The sequence below is a fragment of the Oncorhynchus mykiss genome, chromosome 11, assembly GCF_057628025.1.
Source record: "Oncorhynchus mykiss isolate SJ-2025 chromosome 11, ASM5762802v1, whole genome shotgun sequence".
In the NCBI taxonomy this organism is placed as follows: Eukaryota; Metazoa; Chordata; class Actinopteri; order Salmoniformes; family Salmonidae; genus Oncorhynchus; species Oncorhynchus mykiss.
Genome location: NC_143032.1, coordinates 59046777 through 59068410, shown reverse-complemented (window position 1 = coordinate 59068410; position 21634 = coordinate 59046777). Strand labels below are relative to the sequence as shown.

Below are 21634 nucleotides of genomic sequence, written 5' to 3'. Positions count from 1 at the left end.
CTAAAGTACTTAAGCAAAAATACTTTAAAGAACTACTTAAGTCATTTTTTGAGGTAACGGTACTTTACTTAAATATTTATATTTTTGACAACTTTCACTTTTATTTCAGTACAATCCTAAAGAAAATGATGTAATTTTTACTCCATACATTTTCCCTGACATCCAAAGTGCTCGTCACATTTTGAATGCTTAGCAGGACAGAGAATGGTCCAATTTGCACACTTATCAAGTGAATATCCCAGGTCATCCCTACTGCCTCTGATCTGGCGGACTCACTAAACACAAATGCTTGGATTTTAAATTATGTCTGAGTGTTGGTGTGACCCTGGCTATCTGTAAACAATTAAGAAAATTGTGCCGTCTGGTTTGCTTAATATAAGATTTTTTTTATTATTCTTACTATTACTTTTGATACTTAAGTATATTTTAACAACTACATTTACTTTTGGTAAATCCAGAACTTGCACAGTTGGTGGCTGACTAAATACGTTTTTGCCCCACGATATATTTCAACAAAATACTTTAAGACTTTTACTCAAGTAGTATTTTACTGGGGGACTTTCACTTGAGTCATTTTCTATTGAAGTATCTTTACTTTTACTCATACTATACTATGAGTATTGAGTACTTTTTGCACCACTGTACATGATTCACAGCTATTGTGTCACTCTGAAAATGGTTTAGTAATGTCTGATCACAGGAATCATGACACATCTGTTGTGGGCATTGGCATCCTACAGTCAATTCAAATCTTTATTATTCACTTATCATAAGCATTGACTCAATAACAATGTTTGAACATTTTCAAATAGTAATTCAGTTGACAGTGTGTTTTAACGTACAATACATTTTGGAATCATCTAAGACCAACAGGTACTGTAAGGAAAATATGGAAATATCATACGAATATATATCATACGAAATGTTATTCGACAAATACAGTGTTACACAATGTGTACATCACAGCTTCCTCTAGCAATGGAGGATCTCAAACATATGGTCCTCTGTATCAAACTGTAAGCCCATAATCTATCGTGCCTTTCTTTGGGTCCACATGATGATTGATGATTTTGGAGATTTTGAATACTAGTAGCGACGGAGAGGGATGGGGCAGCCAGCATGCACATACCCCAAGAGATGGGCTGTCACAGTCGTGTTACTTTACCTTACACTATGAGATAGATGAAATCGCTCTGCACATTTCTCTACATCTGCAGCTATGCCTACACAAATCCTCACTGTTCTCTAAAGCCTGTCAGTCCAGCCCGTTCTCTCAGCGGCCCACACTGATGTTGCACACCTTGCAGCTGGGGTCCTTCTTGGCGTTGGCCGTCGTCTGGCTCATCTGGTGGTGGCCACTGATCTTCACCACACTGCCCTGCTCCAGATGTATCGGCTCTGTGTACAGCACCTCCAGGATGACATCACTGGCGTGGCAGAACAAGGACTCTTCCTCTTGCCTCTGAGAGGGGATGTATGTCAGGAAGGGGTTGGCAGTCAAGTCCAGCAGGGGGAGACTGGTATGGCAGAAGTTATCCCCCTCTGAGCCAGCAGGGGCCAGTACCAACACCACATAGTGATAGGCTGTGTACATACAGTAGAAGTCAGCAAAGTAAAGATTGGTGTTGGGATTCAGCAGGTTCCCGGCCGGGATCTGGAAACGCAGGGGGCCGTAGGGGGAGTCGTTTGGAGGAAGACCTGTGTCAAACTCAGTGTTGCAGCTGAGGAAGACTCCCTGCAGTTTGCTGTTGATAGGAGAGCCATGGCTTCCACTATTGTCTTTCATGGCTGGGCGCATCAGCCCCCCACACTCAGTTCTAACAGAAGAGGAGAAACATTTGTAAGTTTTGTTATTGAACTTCACAGCACATCCATATATACCTGTGTGTATTTACAGAGTATGGTATAGAACTGACCTGACATATTGAAAATAATCAGGGTGCTGGTTGCGATAAAATACAGAGAACCTTAGCAATCTTCCAGCAGAACCCTTCGCTTTGCCAAGGAGCTGTTTGAGGTGGTCCATGGCATAATCTGTGTCAAACAACAACTGTCAGTTATGAAGTTCCTGCTTCAAATCCTTTTTTTGGGCAAATTCAATTGAATCTATACTCTAAAGCTGGTTATACTGTGTGTATGTAAATACTGTATATACAGTTGAAGTCGGAAGTTTACATACACGTTAGCCAAATACATATAAACTCAGTTTTTCACAATTCCTGACATTTAATCCTAGTAATAATGCCTTGTCTTAGGTCAGTTTGTATCACCACTTCATTTTAAGAATGTGTAATGTCAGAATAACAGTAGAGAGAGACATTTATTTCAGATTTTGTTTCTTTCATCACATTCCCAGTGGGTCAGAAGTGTACATACACTCAATTAGTATTTGGTAGCATTGCCTTTAAATTGTTTAACTTGGGTCAAACGTTTCAGGTAGCCTTCCACAAGCTTCCCACAATAAGTTGGGTGAATTTTGGCACATTCCTCATGACAGAGCTGGTGTAACTGAGTCAGGTTTGTAGGCCTCCTTGCTCACACACGCTTTTTCAGGTCTGCCCACAAATTTTCTATGGGATTGAGGTTAGGGCTTTGTGATGGCCACTCCAATACGTTGACTTTGTTGTCCTTACGTCATTTTCCCACAACTTTGTAAGTATGCTTGGGGTCATTGTCCATTTGGAAGACCCATTTGCGACCAATCTTTAGCTTCCTGATTGATGTCTTGAGATGTTTCTTCAATACATAATTTTGGGAGCAATTTCCAAACACCTGAAGGTACCACGTCCGTCTGTACAAACAATAGTATGCAAGTATAAACACCATGGGACCACACAGCCGTCATACCGCTCAGGAAGGAGACGCGTTCTGTCTCCTAGAGATGAACATACTTTGGTGCGAAAAGTGCAAATCAATCCCAGAACAACAGCAAAGGACCTTGTGAAGATGCTGGAGGAAACAGATACAAAGGTATCTATATCCACAGTAAAACGAGTCTTATATCGACATAACCTGAAAGGCCGCTCAGCAAGGAAGAAGCCACTGCTCCAAAACCGCCATAAAAAAGCCAGACTATGGTTTGCAACTGCACATGGGGACAAATATCGTACTTTTTAGAGAAATGTCCTCTGGTCTGATGAAACAAAAATATAACTATTTGCCATAATGACCATTGTTATGTTTGGAGAGAAAAGGGGAGGCTTGCAAGCTGAAAAACAACATCCCAACCGTGAAGCACGGGTGTGGCAGCATCATGTTGTGGGGGTGCTTTGCTGCAGGAGGGACTGGTGCACTTCACAAAATAGATGGCATCATGAGGAATAAAAATGATGTGGATATATTGAAGCAACATCTCAAGATGTCAGTCAGGAAGTTAAAGCTTGGTCGCAAATGGGTCTTCCAAATGGACAATGACCCCCAAGCATACTTCCAAAGTTGTGGCAAAATGGTTTAAGGACAACAAAGTCAACATATTGGAGCGGCCATCACAAAGCACTGACCTCCATCCCATAGGAAATTTGTGGGCAGAACTGAAAAAGCATGTGTGAGCAAGGAGGCCAACAAACCTGACTCAGTTACACCAGCTTTGTCAGGAGGAATGGGACAAAATTCACCCAACTTATTGTGGGAAGCTTGAGGAAGGCTACCCAAAACGTTTGACCCAAGTTTAACAATTGAAAGGCAATGCTACCAAATACTAATTGAGTGGATGTAAGAATGAAATAAATTAAAGCCGAAATAAATAATTCTCTCAACTATTATTCTGACATTTCACATTCTTAAAATAAAGTGATGATCCTAGCCGACCTAAGACAGGGAATTTTTACTGGGATTAAATGTCAGGAATTGTGAAACCTTAGTTTATATGTATTTGGCTAAGGTGTATGTAAACTTCCGGCTTCAATTGTGTATATACACAGTACCAGTCAAAAGTTTGGACACACCTACTCATTCAAGGGTTTTTATTTATTTGTACTATTTTCTACATTGTAGAATACTAGTGAAGACATCAAAACTATGAAATAACACATATGGAATCATGTAGTAACCAAAAAAGTGTTAAACAAACTAAATATATTTTATATTTGAGATTCTTCAAAGTAGCCACCCTTTGCCTTGATGAAAGCTTTGTACACTCTTGGCATTCTCTCAACCAGCTTCAACTAGTATATATATACACAGACGCCTCACAAGTCCTCAACTGGCAGCTTCACTAAATAGTTCCCACAAAACACCAGTCTCAACATCAACAGTGAAGAGGCGACTCCAGGATACTGGCCATTTTGCCCATCTTAATCTTTTATTTTTATTGGCCAGTCTGAGCTATGTTTTTGTCTTTGCAACTCTGCCTAGAAGGCCAGCATCCCGGAGTCGCCTATTCACTGTTGACGTTGAAACTGGTGTTTTGCGGTTACTATTTAACGAAGCTGCCAGTTGAGGACTTGTGAGGCATCTGTTTCTCAAACTAGACAATATAATGTACTTGTCCTCTTGCTCAGTTGTGCACCGGGGCCTTCCAATCCTCTTTCTATTCTGGTTAGAGCCAGTTTGCGCTGTTCTGTGAAGGGAGTAGTACACAAAGTCGTACCAGATCTTCAGATTCTTGGCAATTTCTCACATGGAATAGCCTTCATTTCACAGAATAAGAATAGACGGACCAGTTTCAGAACAAAGTTATTTGTTTCTGGCCATTTTGAGCCTGTAATCGAACCAACAAAGGCTGATGCTCTGAATACTCAACTAGTCTAAAGAAGGTCAGTTGTATTGCTTCTTTAATTAAAACAGCAGTTTCAGCTGTGCTAACATAATTGCAAAAGGGTTTTCTAATGACCAATTAGCCTTTTAAACTTGGATTAGCTAACACAACGTGCCATTGGAACACAGGAGTGATGGTTGCTGATAATGGGCCTCTGTATGCCTATGTAGATATTCCATTAAATATCAGCTGTTTCTAGCTACAATAGCCATTTACAACATTAACAATGTCTACATTGTATTTCTGATCATTTTGATGTTATTTTAATGGACAAAAATGAGCTTTTCTTTCAAAAACAAGGACATTTCTAAGTGACTCCAAACTTTTGAATGGTAGTGTGTATGGACCCCAGTCGGGGTCTCAACTTATTATTGAGAGTAAGAATAGTAGAATACACCATGTGCATTTTCTAAATTTGGTTGTGGATCAGCAGTTTTTCTCTTGTTATGTCAGTCACTGACAGTCACTTAATTAGCCATGTCAGCTAACAATGTTTTGACTTGTAGTAATAAACTTGTAGTAATCATTCCCAAATATTGACTAGTCACGCAGGGCATGTGTCCACGGGCCCTGACCTCCATGGGGCCCCCATTGATTTTGTTAGTCATTCTCACTCGGATCATATTTGTATTTGTTTAACCCTTATTTTACCAGGTAAGTTGACTGAGAACGCATTCTCATTTACAGAAACAACTTGGGGAATAGTTACAGGGCAGAGGAGGGGAGATTGATGAGCCAATTGGATGCTGTGGATGATTAGTTGACCATGATGGTATGATTGACACATTGGGAATTTAGCACCCCTATTTAACACCCCTAGTCTACAATAAGTGCCATTGGATCTTTATTGACCACAGAGAGTCAGAACACCCGTTTAACGTCTTATTGAAAAGACAGCACCCTACACAGAGCAATATCCCCAATCATTGAGCTAGAGTGCCTCCTACTGGCCCTCGAACATCAATTCCAGCAGTATCTGGTCTCCCAACCAGGACCAACCCTGCTTAGCTTCAGAAGCAAACCAGCAGTGGGACGTATGGTGGTGTGCTGTTGGATAAACATGGCAAAAGTCATTACTTTAAAATGGCAAAAGTTCTCTCTCTGTCCCATGGCAAAATGTGTGGAGTTGCAGAAAACTTTCTGTAAATCTGCAACATTTTCTCTACGCCCCTTGGCAAAATGTGTAGAATTGCAGGAAATGTACTTACAGTGCCTTGCGAAAGTATTCGGCCCCCTTGAACTTTGCGACCTTTTGCCACATTTCAGGCTTCAAACATAAAGATATAAAACTGTATTTTTTTGTGAAGAATCAACAACAAGTGGGACACAATCATGAAATGGAACGACATTTATTGGATATTTCAAACTTTTTTAACAAATCAAAAACTGAAAAATTGGGCGTGCAAAATTATTCAGCCCCTTTACTTTCAGTGCAGCAAACTCTCTCCAGAAGTTCAGTGAGGATCTCTGAATGATCCAATGTTGACCTAAATGACTAATGATGATAAATCCAATCCACCTGTGTGTAATCAAGTCTCCGTATAAATGCACCTGCACTGTGATAGTCTCAGAGGCGCAGAGAGCATCATGAAGAACAAGGAACACACCAGGCAGGTCCAAGATACTGTTGTGAAGAATTTTAAAGCCGGATTTGGATACAAAAAGATTTCCCAAGCTTTAAACATCCCAAGGAGCACTGTGCAAGCGATAATATTGAAATGGAAGGAGTATCAGACCACTGCAAATCTACCAAGACCTGACCGTCCCTCTAAACTTTCAGCTCATACAAGGAGAAGACTGATCAGAGATGCAGCCAAGAGGCCCATGATCACTCTGGATGAACTGCAGAGATCTACAGCTGAGGTGGGAGACTCTGTCCATAGGACAACAATCAGTCGTATATTGCACAAATCTGGCCTTTATGGAAGAGTGGCAAGAAGAAAGCCATTTCTTAAAGATATCCATAAAAAGTGTTGTTTAAAGTTTGCCACAAGCCACCTGGGAGACACACCAAACATGTGGAAGAAGGTGCTCTGGTCAGATGAAACCAAAATTGAACTTTTTGGCAACAATGCAAAACGTTATGTTTGGCGTAAAAGCAACACAGCTGAACACACCATCCCCACTGTCAAACATGGTGGTGGCAGCATCATGGTTTGGGCCTGCTTTTCTTCAGCAGGGACAGGGAAGATGGTTAAAATTGATGGGAAGATGGATGGAGCCAAATACAGGACCATTCTGGAAGAAAACCTGATGGAGTCTGCAAAAGACCTGAGACTGGGACGGAGATTTGTCTTCCAACAAGACAATGATCCAAAACATAAAGCAACATCTACAATGGAATGGTTCAAAAATAAACATATCCAGGTGTTAGAATGGCCAAGTCAAAGTCCAGACCTGAATCCAATCGAGAATCTGTGGAAAGAACTGAAAACTGCTGTTCACAAATGCTCTCCATCCAACCTCACTGAGCTCGAGCTGTTTTGCAAGGAGGAATGGGAAAAAATGTCAGTCTCTCGATGTGCAAAACTGATAGAGACATACCCCAAGCGACTTACAGCTGTAATCGCAGCAAAAGGTGGCGCTACAAAGTATTAACTTAAGGGGGCTGAATAATTTTGCACGCCCAATTTTTCAGTTTTTGATTTGTTAAAAAAGTTTGAAATATCCAATAAATGTCGTTCCACTTCATGATTGTGTCCCACTTGTTGTTGATTCTTCACAAAAAAATACAGTTTTATATCTTTATGTTTGAAGCCTGAAATGTGGCAAAAGGTCGCAAAGTTCAAGGGGGCCGAATACTTTCGCAAGGCACTGTATAAAACTGAGTTTTTTTTCTTCACCGTCAAGAGGGGTGCCACTAAAATGTTTTGCCGCGAGGTGAGGTGCCCCCCAACTAAATCTTGCTTAGGCCCGGCTCTAGCCTTTTTGTGCTTCTATAAAAATTATAATAGATTTATTTTATATAGTGCTTTTCATACCAAGTACAATCTCAAAGCCACTTTAAAAACAAAAAAACGTAACTTAAACAAATGTAGGGATCTGGCAGACATACCCCCTGTGCAGAACTCGACCACCTGGCTCCAGTCAGACACCAGGTACTCTCCATCTGCCTGTCTTACTGCTGTCTGCACAGCAACACAGTACTCTGTCCGCGGGCTCAGGAACCAATGGCCTCTCACTGCCATGGGTAAGGGCACCGCCTTGGCCACCAATTTGGTGGGCACATCCTAATGGGTGAAACAAGGATACACGTTAATTCAAGTGACTCATTAGTTGAATTACAAGAGTACAGCAATTCATTGAAACAAATGCCATTTTCGGTAGTTTCTAAATGCTTATTATGTTATCATACTCGTGAATTTTACATTTCTGCCACATATTGTGGCACAAACTGGTCTAGCTAAACTGCTGTATATCTAACCAAATTAGTGGTTGTCACACCCTGACCATAGTTTGCTTTGTATGTTTCTATGTTTTGGTTGGTCAGGGTGTGAGCTGGGTGGGCATTCTATGTTACATGTCTAGTTTGTATAGTTCTATGTTTAGCCTGATATGGTTCTCAATCAGAGGCAGGTGTTCGTCATTGTCTCTGATTGGGAACCATATTTAGGTAGCCTGTTTGGTGTTGGGTTTTGTGGGTGATTGTCCTTATGTCCTTTTTCTGTTGTGTGTATGTGCACCAGTATTAGGCTGTTTCGGTTTTTGTTACGTTTATTGTTTTGTATTGGATTCGTGTTGCTTCAGTTTCATTAAACATGGATCGCAATAGCCACGCCGCATTTTGGTCCGACTCTCTTTCCCATACAGAAAACCGTGACAGTGGTTTTGTTTTGGCCAGGGGCTCTAAGAAGCAACAAGCTCAGAACTAATTGCAACAAGCTCAGAGGGGCCACATATCCATGGCAACCACCCTGGTGCAAATTTGTTTGTGTCACTTTGATTCCTGAGTGATAGAAACACGCTTCCAATCAAGTACTCGGCACAGCTCTGGACAACGGAAGTCAGGAGCTAAAGGCTGAGGGGAGAATAAGACAAAGTATATTGATCAGAAATGAAGAAAAATGAATACCTTTCATTGCTGACTCAAATGTGTGAAATACAGAAAGGACTTATGAGATAGAAATGACAATAAATAGAGAACCTTACCAAAGTAGGTAATCAAGTATCTAACGTGTGGATAGAGTAGGTGTAGAGATAAGTAAAGCTCAGAAGCACCCATTTAGGGATGACTGAGCATGACATCTTTTATTTCAATCATTCAAATTCTCCTTCTGTCACAAGATAAGAGATTACCTCTAATAGCCATAGGTCCTTCCAACAGTAAGGCAATTGAATGCTGCAATGCATAATTTCCGTCTGTTAGGAAGGATCCCATTGAAAATAACGGTCACTTAATTTTCTATTTCAAACATTCTTGTATTTTATATAATGATTGCAATTAGCTAAGCCTATATATTTTTTTACCCCTAACATGTTAAGAAAATAAAAGGAAATTATGGTAGTGTAGAGTAGCTCAGTTCAGCGATTGGTCTGGAATAAAATCACAGTTCATAGCGAAGAGAACAGAGCTGCAGTTTTTAGGCTTTGTCAGTTTTTAGCCATTGAAGAGGAAAGAAATGTGACAATGAGCTGCTTGCCCGAAGCTGTTTTGCAGCACACAATAGACACTGCATAAACACTGTCTCATGTAAGGCCATCTCTGGTTATATCAAAATATATCACATCCCATGTTGTAGTGAAATGTCTTTTATTGGAGAACAGGATGGAATGACGTAAAAAACATGGCTCTAGACAGTGGGAGTCAGAGTCATGATGGTAATGGTCATTGAGTTAAGGGGGAAGGATGGGGGGGCCGGGGAAGGTTGTATGAGGGAGAAAAGCAGTCACAGTCTGTCAGACAGACCCTGTGCTTGAAGCGGTTGGGATCCCCGCCCTCCTTGCGGCTGAGGTCAATGAAGAAGTGTGTGGCCTTGGCAGTATCCTCAGGGGTCATGTCCCAGCCGATGCGGAAGGAGTCGCAGGTCACCTCACAGATCTGGATATTATGGGGGGTGGAAAGGGCTGTCTCCATGGTTATTAGCTGCTGAACAAGAAGAAAAAGGAGATCAGATGGGATCAGATTGTAACATTGTGATAAAGATTTATAGGTACAGGACTGAGAACATTTTATAGAATAAAAAAACCTCTAGTGAAATAGCTATGTTGCAATATTTTCCCATGTCCAATCTCAATTCCTTCCTTTCAAGCTATTTTTGATCATTCTAAATCCATTGTGACATTTAATACTAATCAATGAATCACGATTGGATCTATTGACTGTTAGATTAGTTTCACTTTCTCAACTTCCTCATCATGCATAGAGGGCTGGGACAAATACTGTGCTAAAACACCAAGATGGAAAGATTAGACAACAATGACACTGCCAGCTACGGAACATGCCTCAGACCAAATTCAATTAACCTTTAGTTAGGGGACCTGTCTGTGGCCACATCTCCTCTCCTCTGTCGTATTTGCTGCCCTTTTCTCTCTCTCCTCCCACCCTCTTTCACCCTCCACTGGCTTTTCCTTCATAACAATATACAACCCTATATTACGCCCACAGCCAATTGACTGGTCTCTGCAGGTTCTCCTTATTTCATAATCCACCAACAGCAGTCGCCTGGCAACCAGGCAGCATCGGCCACCATGTTCAATCCTCTAGTTTTACATTACCTCATTTACCTCATCTGCAAGTCTAAAGAAATGGTCCTACAGTCAGAGCTTAAAGGTCCAATGCTTAAAGGTCCAATATCAAATCATTTCTGGGTAACAATTAAGTACCCTCCTGTGATTGTTTTCAATCAAAATGGTACAAATAAAAAAAAAACATCTTAGTAAAGAGCAATTTCTCAAGCAAGGATTTTGCAAGGACTGTCTGGGAGTGGTGTGGGGAGGGGGAAGCTGAAAACTAGCTGTTATTGGCAGAGAGGTTTGAAACTCTCTTTCTTATTGATCTATTTAACTAATTTACCTCCTGGTGATGTCACCAGGCAGCACAAAACTCCATCCCATCAAAACAGGCTGACATTTCAGGTGGTCTTTTCCAACAGCTCTTACACTAATAGGACATTATCATAATTTTCACAATTTCATAATTTTATTCCAAATATATACTGTGCATTCAGAAATTATTCAGACCCCTTGACTTTCACATTTTGTTAGGTTACAGCTTTATTCTAAAATTGATCAAATATATTTTTCCTCTAATCAATCTACACACAATATCCCATAATGACAAAGCAAAAACAGATACTTTTATTTAATTGTTTTGCTAATTTATTCAAAATAAAAAACGGAAATATCACATTTACATAAGTATTCAGACCCTTTACTCAATACTTTGTTGAAGCACCTTTGGCAGCAATTATAGCCTTGAGTGTTCTTGGGTATGACGCTACAAGCTTGACACCTGTATTTAGGGAGTTTCTCCCATTCTTCCCTACAGATCCTCTCGAGCTCTGTCAGGTTGGATGGGATCTTTGCTGCACAGCTATTTTCAAGTCTATCCAGAGATGTTCGATCAGGTTCAAGTCCGGACTCTGGCTGGGCCACTGAAGGACATTCAGAGACTTGTCCCGAAGCCACTCCTGCATTAACTTGGCTGTGTGCTTAGGGTCGTTGTCCTGTTGGAAGGTGAACCTTCACCACACTGAGGTCCTGAGCACTCTGGAACAGATTTTCATCAAGGATCTCTCTGTACTTTGCTCCACTCATCCTGACTAGTCTCCCAGTCCCTGCCGCTGAAAAACATCCCTACAGCATGATGCTGCCACCACCATGCTCCAGCGTAGGGATGGTGCCAGGTGCCAGGCTCTGGGGAAGAGTCTTGGTGTTCCAAACTTCTTCCACTTAAGAATGATGGATGCCACTGTATTCTTGGGGACCTTCAGTGCTGCAGAAATGTGTTGTTACCCTTCCCCCTATCTCTGCCCCGACACAATCTTCTCTCGGAGCTCTACGGACAATTTCTTAGACCTCATGGCTTGGTTTTTGCTCGGACATGCCCTGTCAAATGTGGGACCTTATATAGACAGGTGTGTGCCTTTCCAAATCACGTCCAATCAATTGAATTTACCACAGGTGGGCTCCAAGTTGTAGAAACATCTGAAGGATGATCAATGGAAACAGGATGCACCTGAGCTTAATTTCAAGTCTTATACCAAAGGCTCTGAATACTTACGTAAATAAGGTATTTTTGTTATTTATTTTCATAAATTTGCAAACATTTCTATAAACCTGTTTTCGCTTTGTGATTATGGGGTATTGTGTGTAGGTTCATGATGACATTTCTTTTTTTTAAATCCATTTTAGAATAAGGCTGTAATGTAACAAAATGTGGATAAAGGCAAGGGGTGTGAATACTTTCCGAATGCACGGCATAAAACAAGAAAATCACGTTTTTGACTGCACTGGGCCTTTAACAGAACTTCTGAGTAAAATTGAATCAAACTTTTATTTTTTAAGTTGGATGTTATCTCTGATTGAATGTATTTCCTATGGTGCTCAGAGCTCTATGAAAGCTGAGCAAGCAGAACGAGTGCAACTCAGGGGATATGGCATCTGACGTGTTGGAAGAAATAGAAAAACCGTGAATTGACAGGATAAGGTTATCTATGTATGGTCTTATTTATTTGCCCATAACAGCCAGGGGATTCAGGCTGGTGAACATAGCCTTGAAGACTGGAGTGTGTGTAATCTGTGGGTTAGCCTATTGTTTTTGATTAGCTGTCACATTCCCTCTCCTGAATTGATGATGCCATTGATGTGCCTTCCAGGGTAAAAACAATTATCTCCCTCTCCGGTCCTGGCTGCTGTGAGTATGAAAGACAGGCAGGGAAGGCATCAACTTGTGAACTCCACTCTACTGGCTTCTTTTCAGTTGCATGTTTTCACCCTCAGTAAATCCTGAGAGGAATTATCATGATATAATGATATAAATGTTAATGTCTCCTCACCAGGATCCTTGACCTGGGGAAAGGTTATTGGGTTTCCTGTATGTTCCCGAGTTGTCTTTGAACTAGCCTTTGATGTAATAACGTTTTCTGCAGACCTAGCAGTTGGATTAAATATGAATCATCGAAATGAGAAGTTGTTCGGTTCATCTTTATATCCATGCCGTACACTTAGAATATAATGTATCTCTGTCATCCTTCTTTACCTTCCATGTCCTATTTTTCTCCCGTCTCATAATCCCAATAGCTTGGTACAACACGACATATGGCCCATTTTCCTGATTATAAGAACAGACACATGTAACATGTGCTGTAACAGTTTGATGCTCAGCAGTATGCGGCTAGCAATAAACAGTAGTAGTACAGACAGCATCTCTGTTATATTGTGTGATATTTGTTTATTAGTGAGAGTGGACGTTACAGTGAGTGGATGGTGGAGAGACTGCGTGTGTGGTTTACAGTATGTGAGGTTCACTGTGTCACACATGGGTGTACATACTGCCTGGTCCTGTAGTGCATCTGCTTACCTAGGGCTGTGGCGGTCATTAAATATTGTCAGCCGGTTATTGTCATGCAAAAGACTGCTGGTTTCACAGTAATTTACTGTTAATTAACATAAACACCTATATCGTCTACAGGCCTCCACGCACACAAGCCGCATACAAGCCTCTGTCGTGCGCCTTTGAAAAATCTACATTTGAAAATAGTCTAATAAATCAATTGAATATACACCATCACAATAAATCAATTTCAGAAGAACAGAATATGACTTGGATTACTGAATGTTATTCTGCCATGCCATAGGCCGTAGGCAATGTTAATTTGGCATACAATATATCATTATAAGTCCTGTACCATTATTATATTGTATATTGTATGATTTTATAGGAAGAAGAATCTAGTTGAACTTAGCTGAATAAAATAGAAAGGATATTTTTCCCATTCTGGAGCGAGTGCTCATATGAAGCCGCTATGGTGAGAATAAACCTGATCATTTGAAACAGGACCAAAAAACTAGATTTAGAGTTATTTGGTAACTGTAGTTGTGAATGATACAATAGAACGCTTTAGAAATCAAAAAATAAATGGCCTGCATGAAGCTACTAGGCTATTGATGATTTGAGAAAGTCGCAAAAAAAAGCTTGTCGTCTGTTCCTTGCCTCAAGGTGCACATGCTATTCTCTGATCAAGTGATGATAGTTTCACCCATCAGACTATTGTCAATTTAATCTTGTCTTTACTAATACAGTACAAGTCAAAAGTTTGGACACACTTACTCATTCCAGGGTTTTTCTTTATTTTTTACAATTTTCTACATTGTCGAATAATATCGAAGACATCAAAACTATGAAATAACACATGTAGTAAACAAAAAAGTGCATTTTATATATGAGATTCTTCAAAGTAGCCACATTTTGCCTTGATGACAGCTTTGCACACTCTTGGCATTCTCTCAACCAGCTTCACCTGGAATGCTTTTCCAACAGTCTTGAAGGAGTTCCCACATATGCTGAGCACGTGTTGGCTGCTTTTCCTTCACTCTGCGGTCCAACTCATCCCAAACCATTTCAATTGGGTTGAGGTCGGGTGATTGTGGAGGCCAGGTCATCTGATGCAGCACTCCATCACTCTTCTTCTAGGTCAAATAGCCCTTACACAGACTGGAGGTATGTTGGGTCATTGTCCTGTTGAAAAACAAATGATAGTCCCCCTAAGCACAAATCAGAAGGGATGGCGTATCACTGCAGAATGCTGTAGCCATGCTGGTTAAGTGTGCCTTGAAGTGTGCCTTGAATTCTAAATAAATCACTGACAGTGTCACCAGCAAAGCACTCCCACATCATCACACCTCATCCTCCATGCTTCACAGTGGGAACCACACATGCGGAGATCATCCGTTCACCTACTCTGCGTCTCACAAAGACACTGCGGTTAGAACCAAAAATCTCAAATTTGGACTCATCAGACCAAAGGACAGATTTCTACAGGTCTAATGTCCATTGCTCGTGTTTCTTGGCCCAAGCAAGTCCCTTCTTATTATTGGTGTCCTTTAGTAGTGGTTTCTTTGCAGCAATCCGACCATGAAGGCCTGATTCACGTAGTCTCCTCTGAACAGTTGATGTTGAGATGTGTCTGTTACTTGAATTCTGTGAATAATTTATTTGGGCTGCAATCTGAGGTGCAGTTAACACTAATGAACTAATCCTCCGCAGCAGAGGTAACTCTTGGTCTTCCTTTCTTGTGGCAGTCCTCATGAGAGCCAATTTCATCATAGCGATTGATGGTCTTTGCGACTGCACTTGAAGACATTTTCAAAATTCTTAAAATGTTCCATATTGACTGAACTTCATGTCTTAAAGTAATGATGAACTGTCCTTTCTCTTTGCTTATTTGAGCTGTTCTTGCCATAATATGAACTTGGTCTTCTACCAAATAAGGCTGTATACCACCCCTACCTTCTCACAACAAAACTGATCGGCTCAAATCCATTAAGAAGGAGTGTAATTCCACAAATTAACTTTTAATTGAAATGCATTCCAGGTGACGACCTGATGAAGCTGGTTGAGAGAATGCCAAGAGTGTGCAAAGCTATCATCAAGGCAAAGGGTGGCTACTTTGAAGAATCTCAAATTTAAAATACATTTTGATTTGTTTAACACTTTTTTGGTTACTACATGATTCCATATGTGTTATTTCATCGTTTTGATGTCTTCACTATTATTCTACAATGTAGAAAATAGTAAAAATTAAGAAAAAACCTGGAATGAGTTTTGACTGGTACTGTTTGTAAAATTTGTTGAGATTCAGAATGGCCCATTATGAAATGGGCAGGAACAGGGGCAAGAGAAAAAATACATATCATCCTTATGCACTCGATTAGCGAATAGATGCCACTTTCCCACCGGTTCATTTCACTCATGTCAGGTAAGCTACTCCAGTTATTTTGTTGTGTGATAGGTGATATTTATCCTAAACTCCGTATACCATGGACTCTCCAACCCTGTTCCTGCAGGTACCTCGTGCTTAATTTAGGAATCCAAGTGAAATCTCTCCGGGAACATCAACAGTAACATGACACATATTTCATTGAACTGTTGACAGCCCCTCACACTGCGTGCTGGAAAAAGGAATGAAGGAGCGAGGAGAAGATGGAAACGCACAGTTGTGAGATATTCTGTAGCTAAAGGTAATGTGTCAGCCTAGTATAAAAAATGCCTTGTTACTATGCCCTATTATTCAAAATCAAATACAACTGCAATATAATTGTAGGCTCTCTCTGAATTAGTTTAATTTAGGCTAGACCAATTATGTACCAAAGATATCTTAATCAGTATATTTTTGTATTTTTTTCTGTTTGTTTTGAGGGTTGGGCTCATTTATATAGAGTTGAAGTCGGAAGTTTACATACACATTAGCCAAATACATTTAAACTCAGTTTTTCACAATTCCTGACATTTAACCCAAGTAACAATTTCCTGCCTTAGGTCAGTTATGATCACCACTTCATTTTAAGAATATGAAATGTCAGAGTAATAGTAGAGAGTATGATTTATTTCAGCTTTTATTTCTTTCATCACATTCCCAGTGGGTCAGAAGTTTACATGCACTCAATTAGTATTTGGTAGCATTGCCTTTAAATTGGGTCAAAAATGTCAGGTAGCCTTCCACAAGCTTCCCTCAATAAGGTGAATTCTGGCCCATTCCTCCTGACAGAGCTTGTGTAAATGAGTCAGGTTTGTTGGCCTCCTTGCTCGCAAACTGTCACGAATCCCGCTTCCTGAGTCTGTGTTTGCCTGTGTTTCTGTCCTGGAGTGTGTTTCCGGTGTCCTGGAACGCACCCTGTCTGGTTGCCGGGCGAATTAGCTTGTTGGGAGATCGATGTTCACCCGCACCTGTATCCCATCAGTAATCTGCACACCTGTCCTGATCATCACCTCTCCCCTTCAAAAGCTCTGACCTGACATCCATTCCCTGCCGGATCGTTAGCCATGAACAGTATGTTGTGCCATAGTATCAGCCTCAAGTTGGATAGAATTTGTTTTGTTGTTTTTTACCTATTGCTTGCCTTAAACTTACCTCCGTTTGATCTGTCTTTAGTTACTCACCCGGATCATTTACCCCATTCCCGCCTGGTCGTTGGAGGATTCCGCTACCCCATTGGATCCACCTATTTACTCCCATCAACTCACCATCGCTGCCCGCTACGCCACCTGGATATATCTACCCATTCACATTCACTTGTAAATAAATACTCACCTTCTTCCTACTCTCCTTGTCCTGGTCTGCTTCTGGGTTCGATTTTGAAAGAACGTGACACAAACACTTTTTCAGTTCTGCCCACAAATGCTCTAAAGGATTGAGGTCAGGGCTTGTGATGGCCAGTCCAATACCTTGACTTTGTTGTCCTTAAGCCATTTTGCCACAACTTTGGAAGTCTGCTTGGGGTCATTGTCCATTTGGAAGACCCATTTGCGACCAATCTTTAACTTCCTGACTGATGTCTTGAGATGTTGCTTCAATATATCCACATCATTTTCATTCCTCATGATGCCATCTATTTTGTGAAGTGCACCAGTCCCTCCTGCAGCAAAGCACCCCCACAACATGATGCTGCCACACCCGTGCTTCACGGTTGGGATGTTGTTTTTCAGCTTGCAAGCCTCCCCTTTTCTCTCCAAACATAACAATGGTCTTTATGGCCAAAAAGTTATATTTTTGTTTCGTCAGACCAGAGGACATTTCTCCAAAAAGTACGATCTTTGTTCCATGTGCAGTTGCAAACCATAGCCCGGCTTTTTTATGGCAGCTTTGGAGCAGTGGCATCTCCCTTTGCTGAGCGGCATTTCAGGTTATGTCAATATAGGACTCGTTATACTGTGGATATAGATACTTTTGTACCTGTTTCCTCCATCTTCACAAGGTCCTTTGCTGTTGTTCTGTGATTAATTTGCACTTTTCGCACCAAAGTACGTTCATCTCTAGGAGACAGACCGCGTCTCCTTCCTGAGCGGTATGACGGGTGTGTGGTCCCATGGTGTTTATACTTGAGTACTATTGTTTGTACAGATGAACGTGGTACCTTCAGGCATTTGGAAATTGCTCCTTAGGATGAACCAGACTTGTGGAGGTCTACAATATTTTCCTGGGGTCTTGGCTGAGTTCTTTTGATTTTCCCATGATGTCAAGCAAAGAGGCACTGAGTTTGAAGGTAGGTCTTGAAATATATCCACATGTACACCTCCAATTGACTCAAATTACGTCAATTAGCCTATCAGAAGCGTCTAAAGCCATGACATAATTTTCTGGAATTTTTTAAGCTGTTTAAAGGCACAGTCAACTTAGTGTCTGTAAACTTCTGACCAACTGGAATTGTGATACAGTGAATTATAAGTGTAATAATCTGTCTGTAAACAATTGTTGGAAAAATTACTTGTGTCATGCACTAAATAGACTGTAGTTTGTTAGCAAGAAATTTGTGGAGTGGTTGTAAAACGAGTTTTAATGATTCCAACCTAAGTGCATGTAAACCTCCGGCTTCAACTGTTTGGCCTATGCATTTGCATAAGCTCTAATATGCACATAGTTGTTTTTAATTAATCATCACGTTAGAAAGCACTGTCCATTTAGTTGTGTTAGGCTTTGAAACAACATCCACAAGTTCAATGTTTTCCACTCAGTTTCAACCTTTTTTCAAATTGATCAAACACAGTGATGTATGTTTTAAAAGCACCTACTATTTTGATGATGTGTTTGATGTGATTTTAGATTGTATTTGCATTGATGTCAGAGTGGTTAGAGGGACAATACAATAGAGCCCTTAGTACCAGACCATTAGCACCCTGACCATCATTAGTGAGTTGGGTACTACTTACACATGTCCAGAGTGAATAAGAGATTACCATGACTAAATGGTCACATAGAACACTACGACTCATGACTGCCGGTGTGGCGGTAATATGGTCACCCCAACAGCCCTATGTGTACCAGAGGGAGCCGGTGGGAGGAGCTATAAGAGGACGAACTCAATGTTATGGCTGGAATGGAATAAATAGAACTGAGTCAAATGTGATTTCCATATGTTTGATGTGTTTGATACCGTTCCTTATATTCCATTCCCTTATTTACAATGTTCCTGTCCTCCTATAGCTCCTCCTACCAGCCCCCTCTACTATGCACTGTATGTGGCCTGAAGAGCCATTGTGTTCTGGTCCACCTCATGATGGCGGCAGCTCATTAAAGCCACAGAGCTGTGAAATGTGTGAGCTAGCTTGTTCACACCAGGGATGAGGGAGCTGGCTGTGGCACCACACACATTCCCTCCCTGGGTCTCCTGTGTTACCCAGCTGCTGCCTGCCTGTCTGCTCCTCTCCCTCTTTTCACACACACAGAATTTAGGGCAAGAGGAGATTCTCATAGAGAGAACCATCAAAGCCTCCTAATTTCCAGTTGTGCTTGCTCCACTTTCTGACTGAATATGTCTGAACACAGTTCAAACGCAAGTCCCCCACATCATTTAAATAGTCCTCCCTAACCTCTTAATTATATATCAGTATGCTAAATAGAGAGAAATTTCATTCCACTGTCTTTCCCCTATCTAATTGCCCATAATCAGCTAATTAGATCTGCAAGAAAACAGACTATAGATCAATTCCACTCTTGGGTAAAGCAATTGAATATAATAATAACAATAATTATTATTCTTGCCTCTGGTCTTTGATAGTAACACATTTTACAGTTTGACTCATATATTTGTTTGTTATGTAAATATGTGATGTGTTCACAGTGGGAACTGTGAAGGGCATATTACTCATTCTCATTCTCCAGTGATCTAGAACCCTGATGCATACATTATCACTGTGCTGTGACAGTGTGGTGATGAATGCTGCTGCATACACCAAAAATGAATAGTGTACGCACAGTAAGCAGCTCCATGCCTCAAAGGCTGCATTCATTCAGGCAGACCAATTCTGATATTTGTTTCACTAATTGGTCTTTTGACCAATCAGATCAGCTCTGAAAAAGATCTGCTGTGAAAAGATCTGACGGGATTGGGGAAAAGATCAGTTAGTGGAAAAAATATCAGAATTGGTCTGCCTGTGTAAACACAGCCTTTGACATTTTTCTACTAGAATAGTGGGTATCAGGTGCATATAAGATACACGTCATGGGATGTGTCCTATAAGGTGGAGGGTCATACATATGTGACAGTCAGTTGACTGAGGTTGAGGAAATGAAGCGACAGAGGCAAGTTTAGCGTGCCTTCTGCTCCACATCAGGTCATGGTAGAGGGACTGTGTGATCTCAAATTAACTGTATCCTCTGTCTACACCATATGGTGTACTCTACACTGAATCACTGTGTGGTAATCACTGTGTGGTAATCACTGTGTGGTAATCACTGTGCGGTAAACACTGTGTGGTAATCATTGTGTGGTAATCATTGTAATCATTATGCCATCATCAAAAAGGATCCTATTTGCACAGTGGTTCTTGTAATCTCTCAAAGCTCGTTTGTGATTGTGACTGTTTAATACATATTTCAGCCAGGTTATTAATGACTGTCAGTCATAGACAGATCTCTACACATGGGCTGATGATAATCACACCTGCATTGGGGCAAATTCTAAATGCCTGTACCACAGCTGAGACTCAAAACAGTTTATTACAAGATCATTGGCTTGACATAATGCACTAACTGCAAAAACACAGACTGCCTGATAGCATAATATAAGAATTCGTTCTACCTCAATAATAAGAAATGTAAACAGGCATTCTAACACTAAGCACACTCACATTATCAGTGTATCAATGTATCTACAGTACATAGTGTCGAACAGTAAATGGAGAATGCCCTGGTAATAAGCATGGAAAAAAGAGCATGCAATTTCCAGGATATAAATGAACAAACTGTCATCCTATTTACTGTGGCTCTACAATAGGTGTTGTTTACCTTCTGAACACTTGATGCATTAAGAGACTGACTTGAAGAGAATCAGATGGAAATATAGCCTTACCTCCGTGCGGTAGGTGAGTGTCTATGCAAACAAAATGCAATAGGTCCTTAACCAGAGAAGATGACTGCAGAAATCTATTCTATTTTACCCCTTTATTTTCTTCTGCAGTCGTTGATAGATTCCCCCAGGAAAACCGACTAGGAAGTAAAATGAACACTCCTTTTCTCTTACTCTTATTCTCACTTGATCTTCCTCTACTCTCCCTCTCTCCTTCTCTCGTTCCCTCTCATTCTCTCCCTCTATCACACACGCTCCCTCCCTCTCTCTCCTCCTCTAGCTGGGCTCTGATAGGGATATTTACTGGACTGCTGTACAGCTGCATCGCCTAATGCGAAACAACTGCTGATGCTGAGAACACAAACAAGAGATTTGCAACTGAGGTGCATGAGCAATTGGGATAAGCCATTCACCGACATCAGCACCAACTTGCTGACAAATGGCAACGCAATTACACATCACTGACGAGCATGCCTCTAATGGGACAGGGACAGCAGCTTTACATAGCTGACAGTAGCTGACAGAGAAATCATCCTACATCTGACTTCACAGACTCATACTGTATATCCGATGATGCCAGGAGGGGATGGAGGGGGTTCTGAGGATGCATGTAGTCCAGTGCTTAAGCTCACAGAGTTACACCATATGGACAAGAAGAGACTGGTACTAGATGCCTGCAAAGAAAAATATTATTGAAGATAGAGATGTGCTTGCATATTCTAAACATTGTGTGTTGGTCCGGCTGTAAGTGGAAAGAGCAACCTAACCCTTTGAAGAAATCAAATGAAAAGGCTGATATTGCCACAGGCCTATATTATGTGGCCGTTTGAGGCTGAAATAACACATATAATCATTGAATCATAAAGACAGCGT

The 21634-nt window shown here is 40.9% G+C and overlaps 1 protein-coding gene across 2 annotated transcripts; it reads right to left on the bottom strand.

Moving 5' to 3' along the window:
• Positions 1-712: 712 nt before the first annotated feature.
• On the bottom strand, positions 713-21135 carry LOC110536038 (phytanoyl-CoA hydroxylase-interacting protein). Of its 2 annotated transcripts, none has more exons than XM_090190652.1 (5): positions 20765-21135; positions 9663-9839; positions 7812-7986; positions 1917-2034; positions 713-1817 (listed from the first exon to the last, which is right to left on the bottom strand). In XM_090190652.1, the coding sequence occupies exons 2-5, from the start codon at positions 9828-9830 to the stop codon at positions 1274-1276; spliced, it is 1005 nt and encodes a 334-aa protein (XP_090046778.1). In that variant the 5' UTR covers positions 9831-9839; positions 20765-21135; the 3' UTR covers positions 713-1273. The 2 variants fall into 2 exon arrangements, with proteins under 2 accessions (XP_090046778.1, XP_021477216.1); XM_021621541.3 differs by having other exon boundaries at positions 9663-9842; positions 20765-21084.
• Positions 21136-21634: the final 499 nt, after the last annotated feature.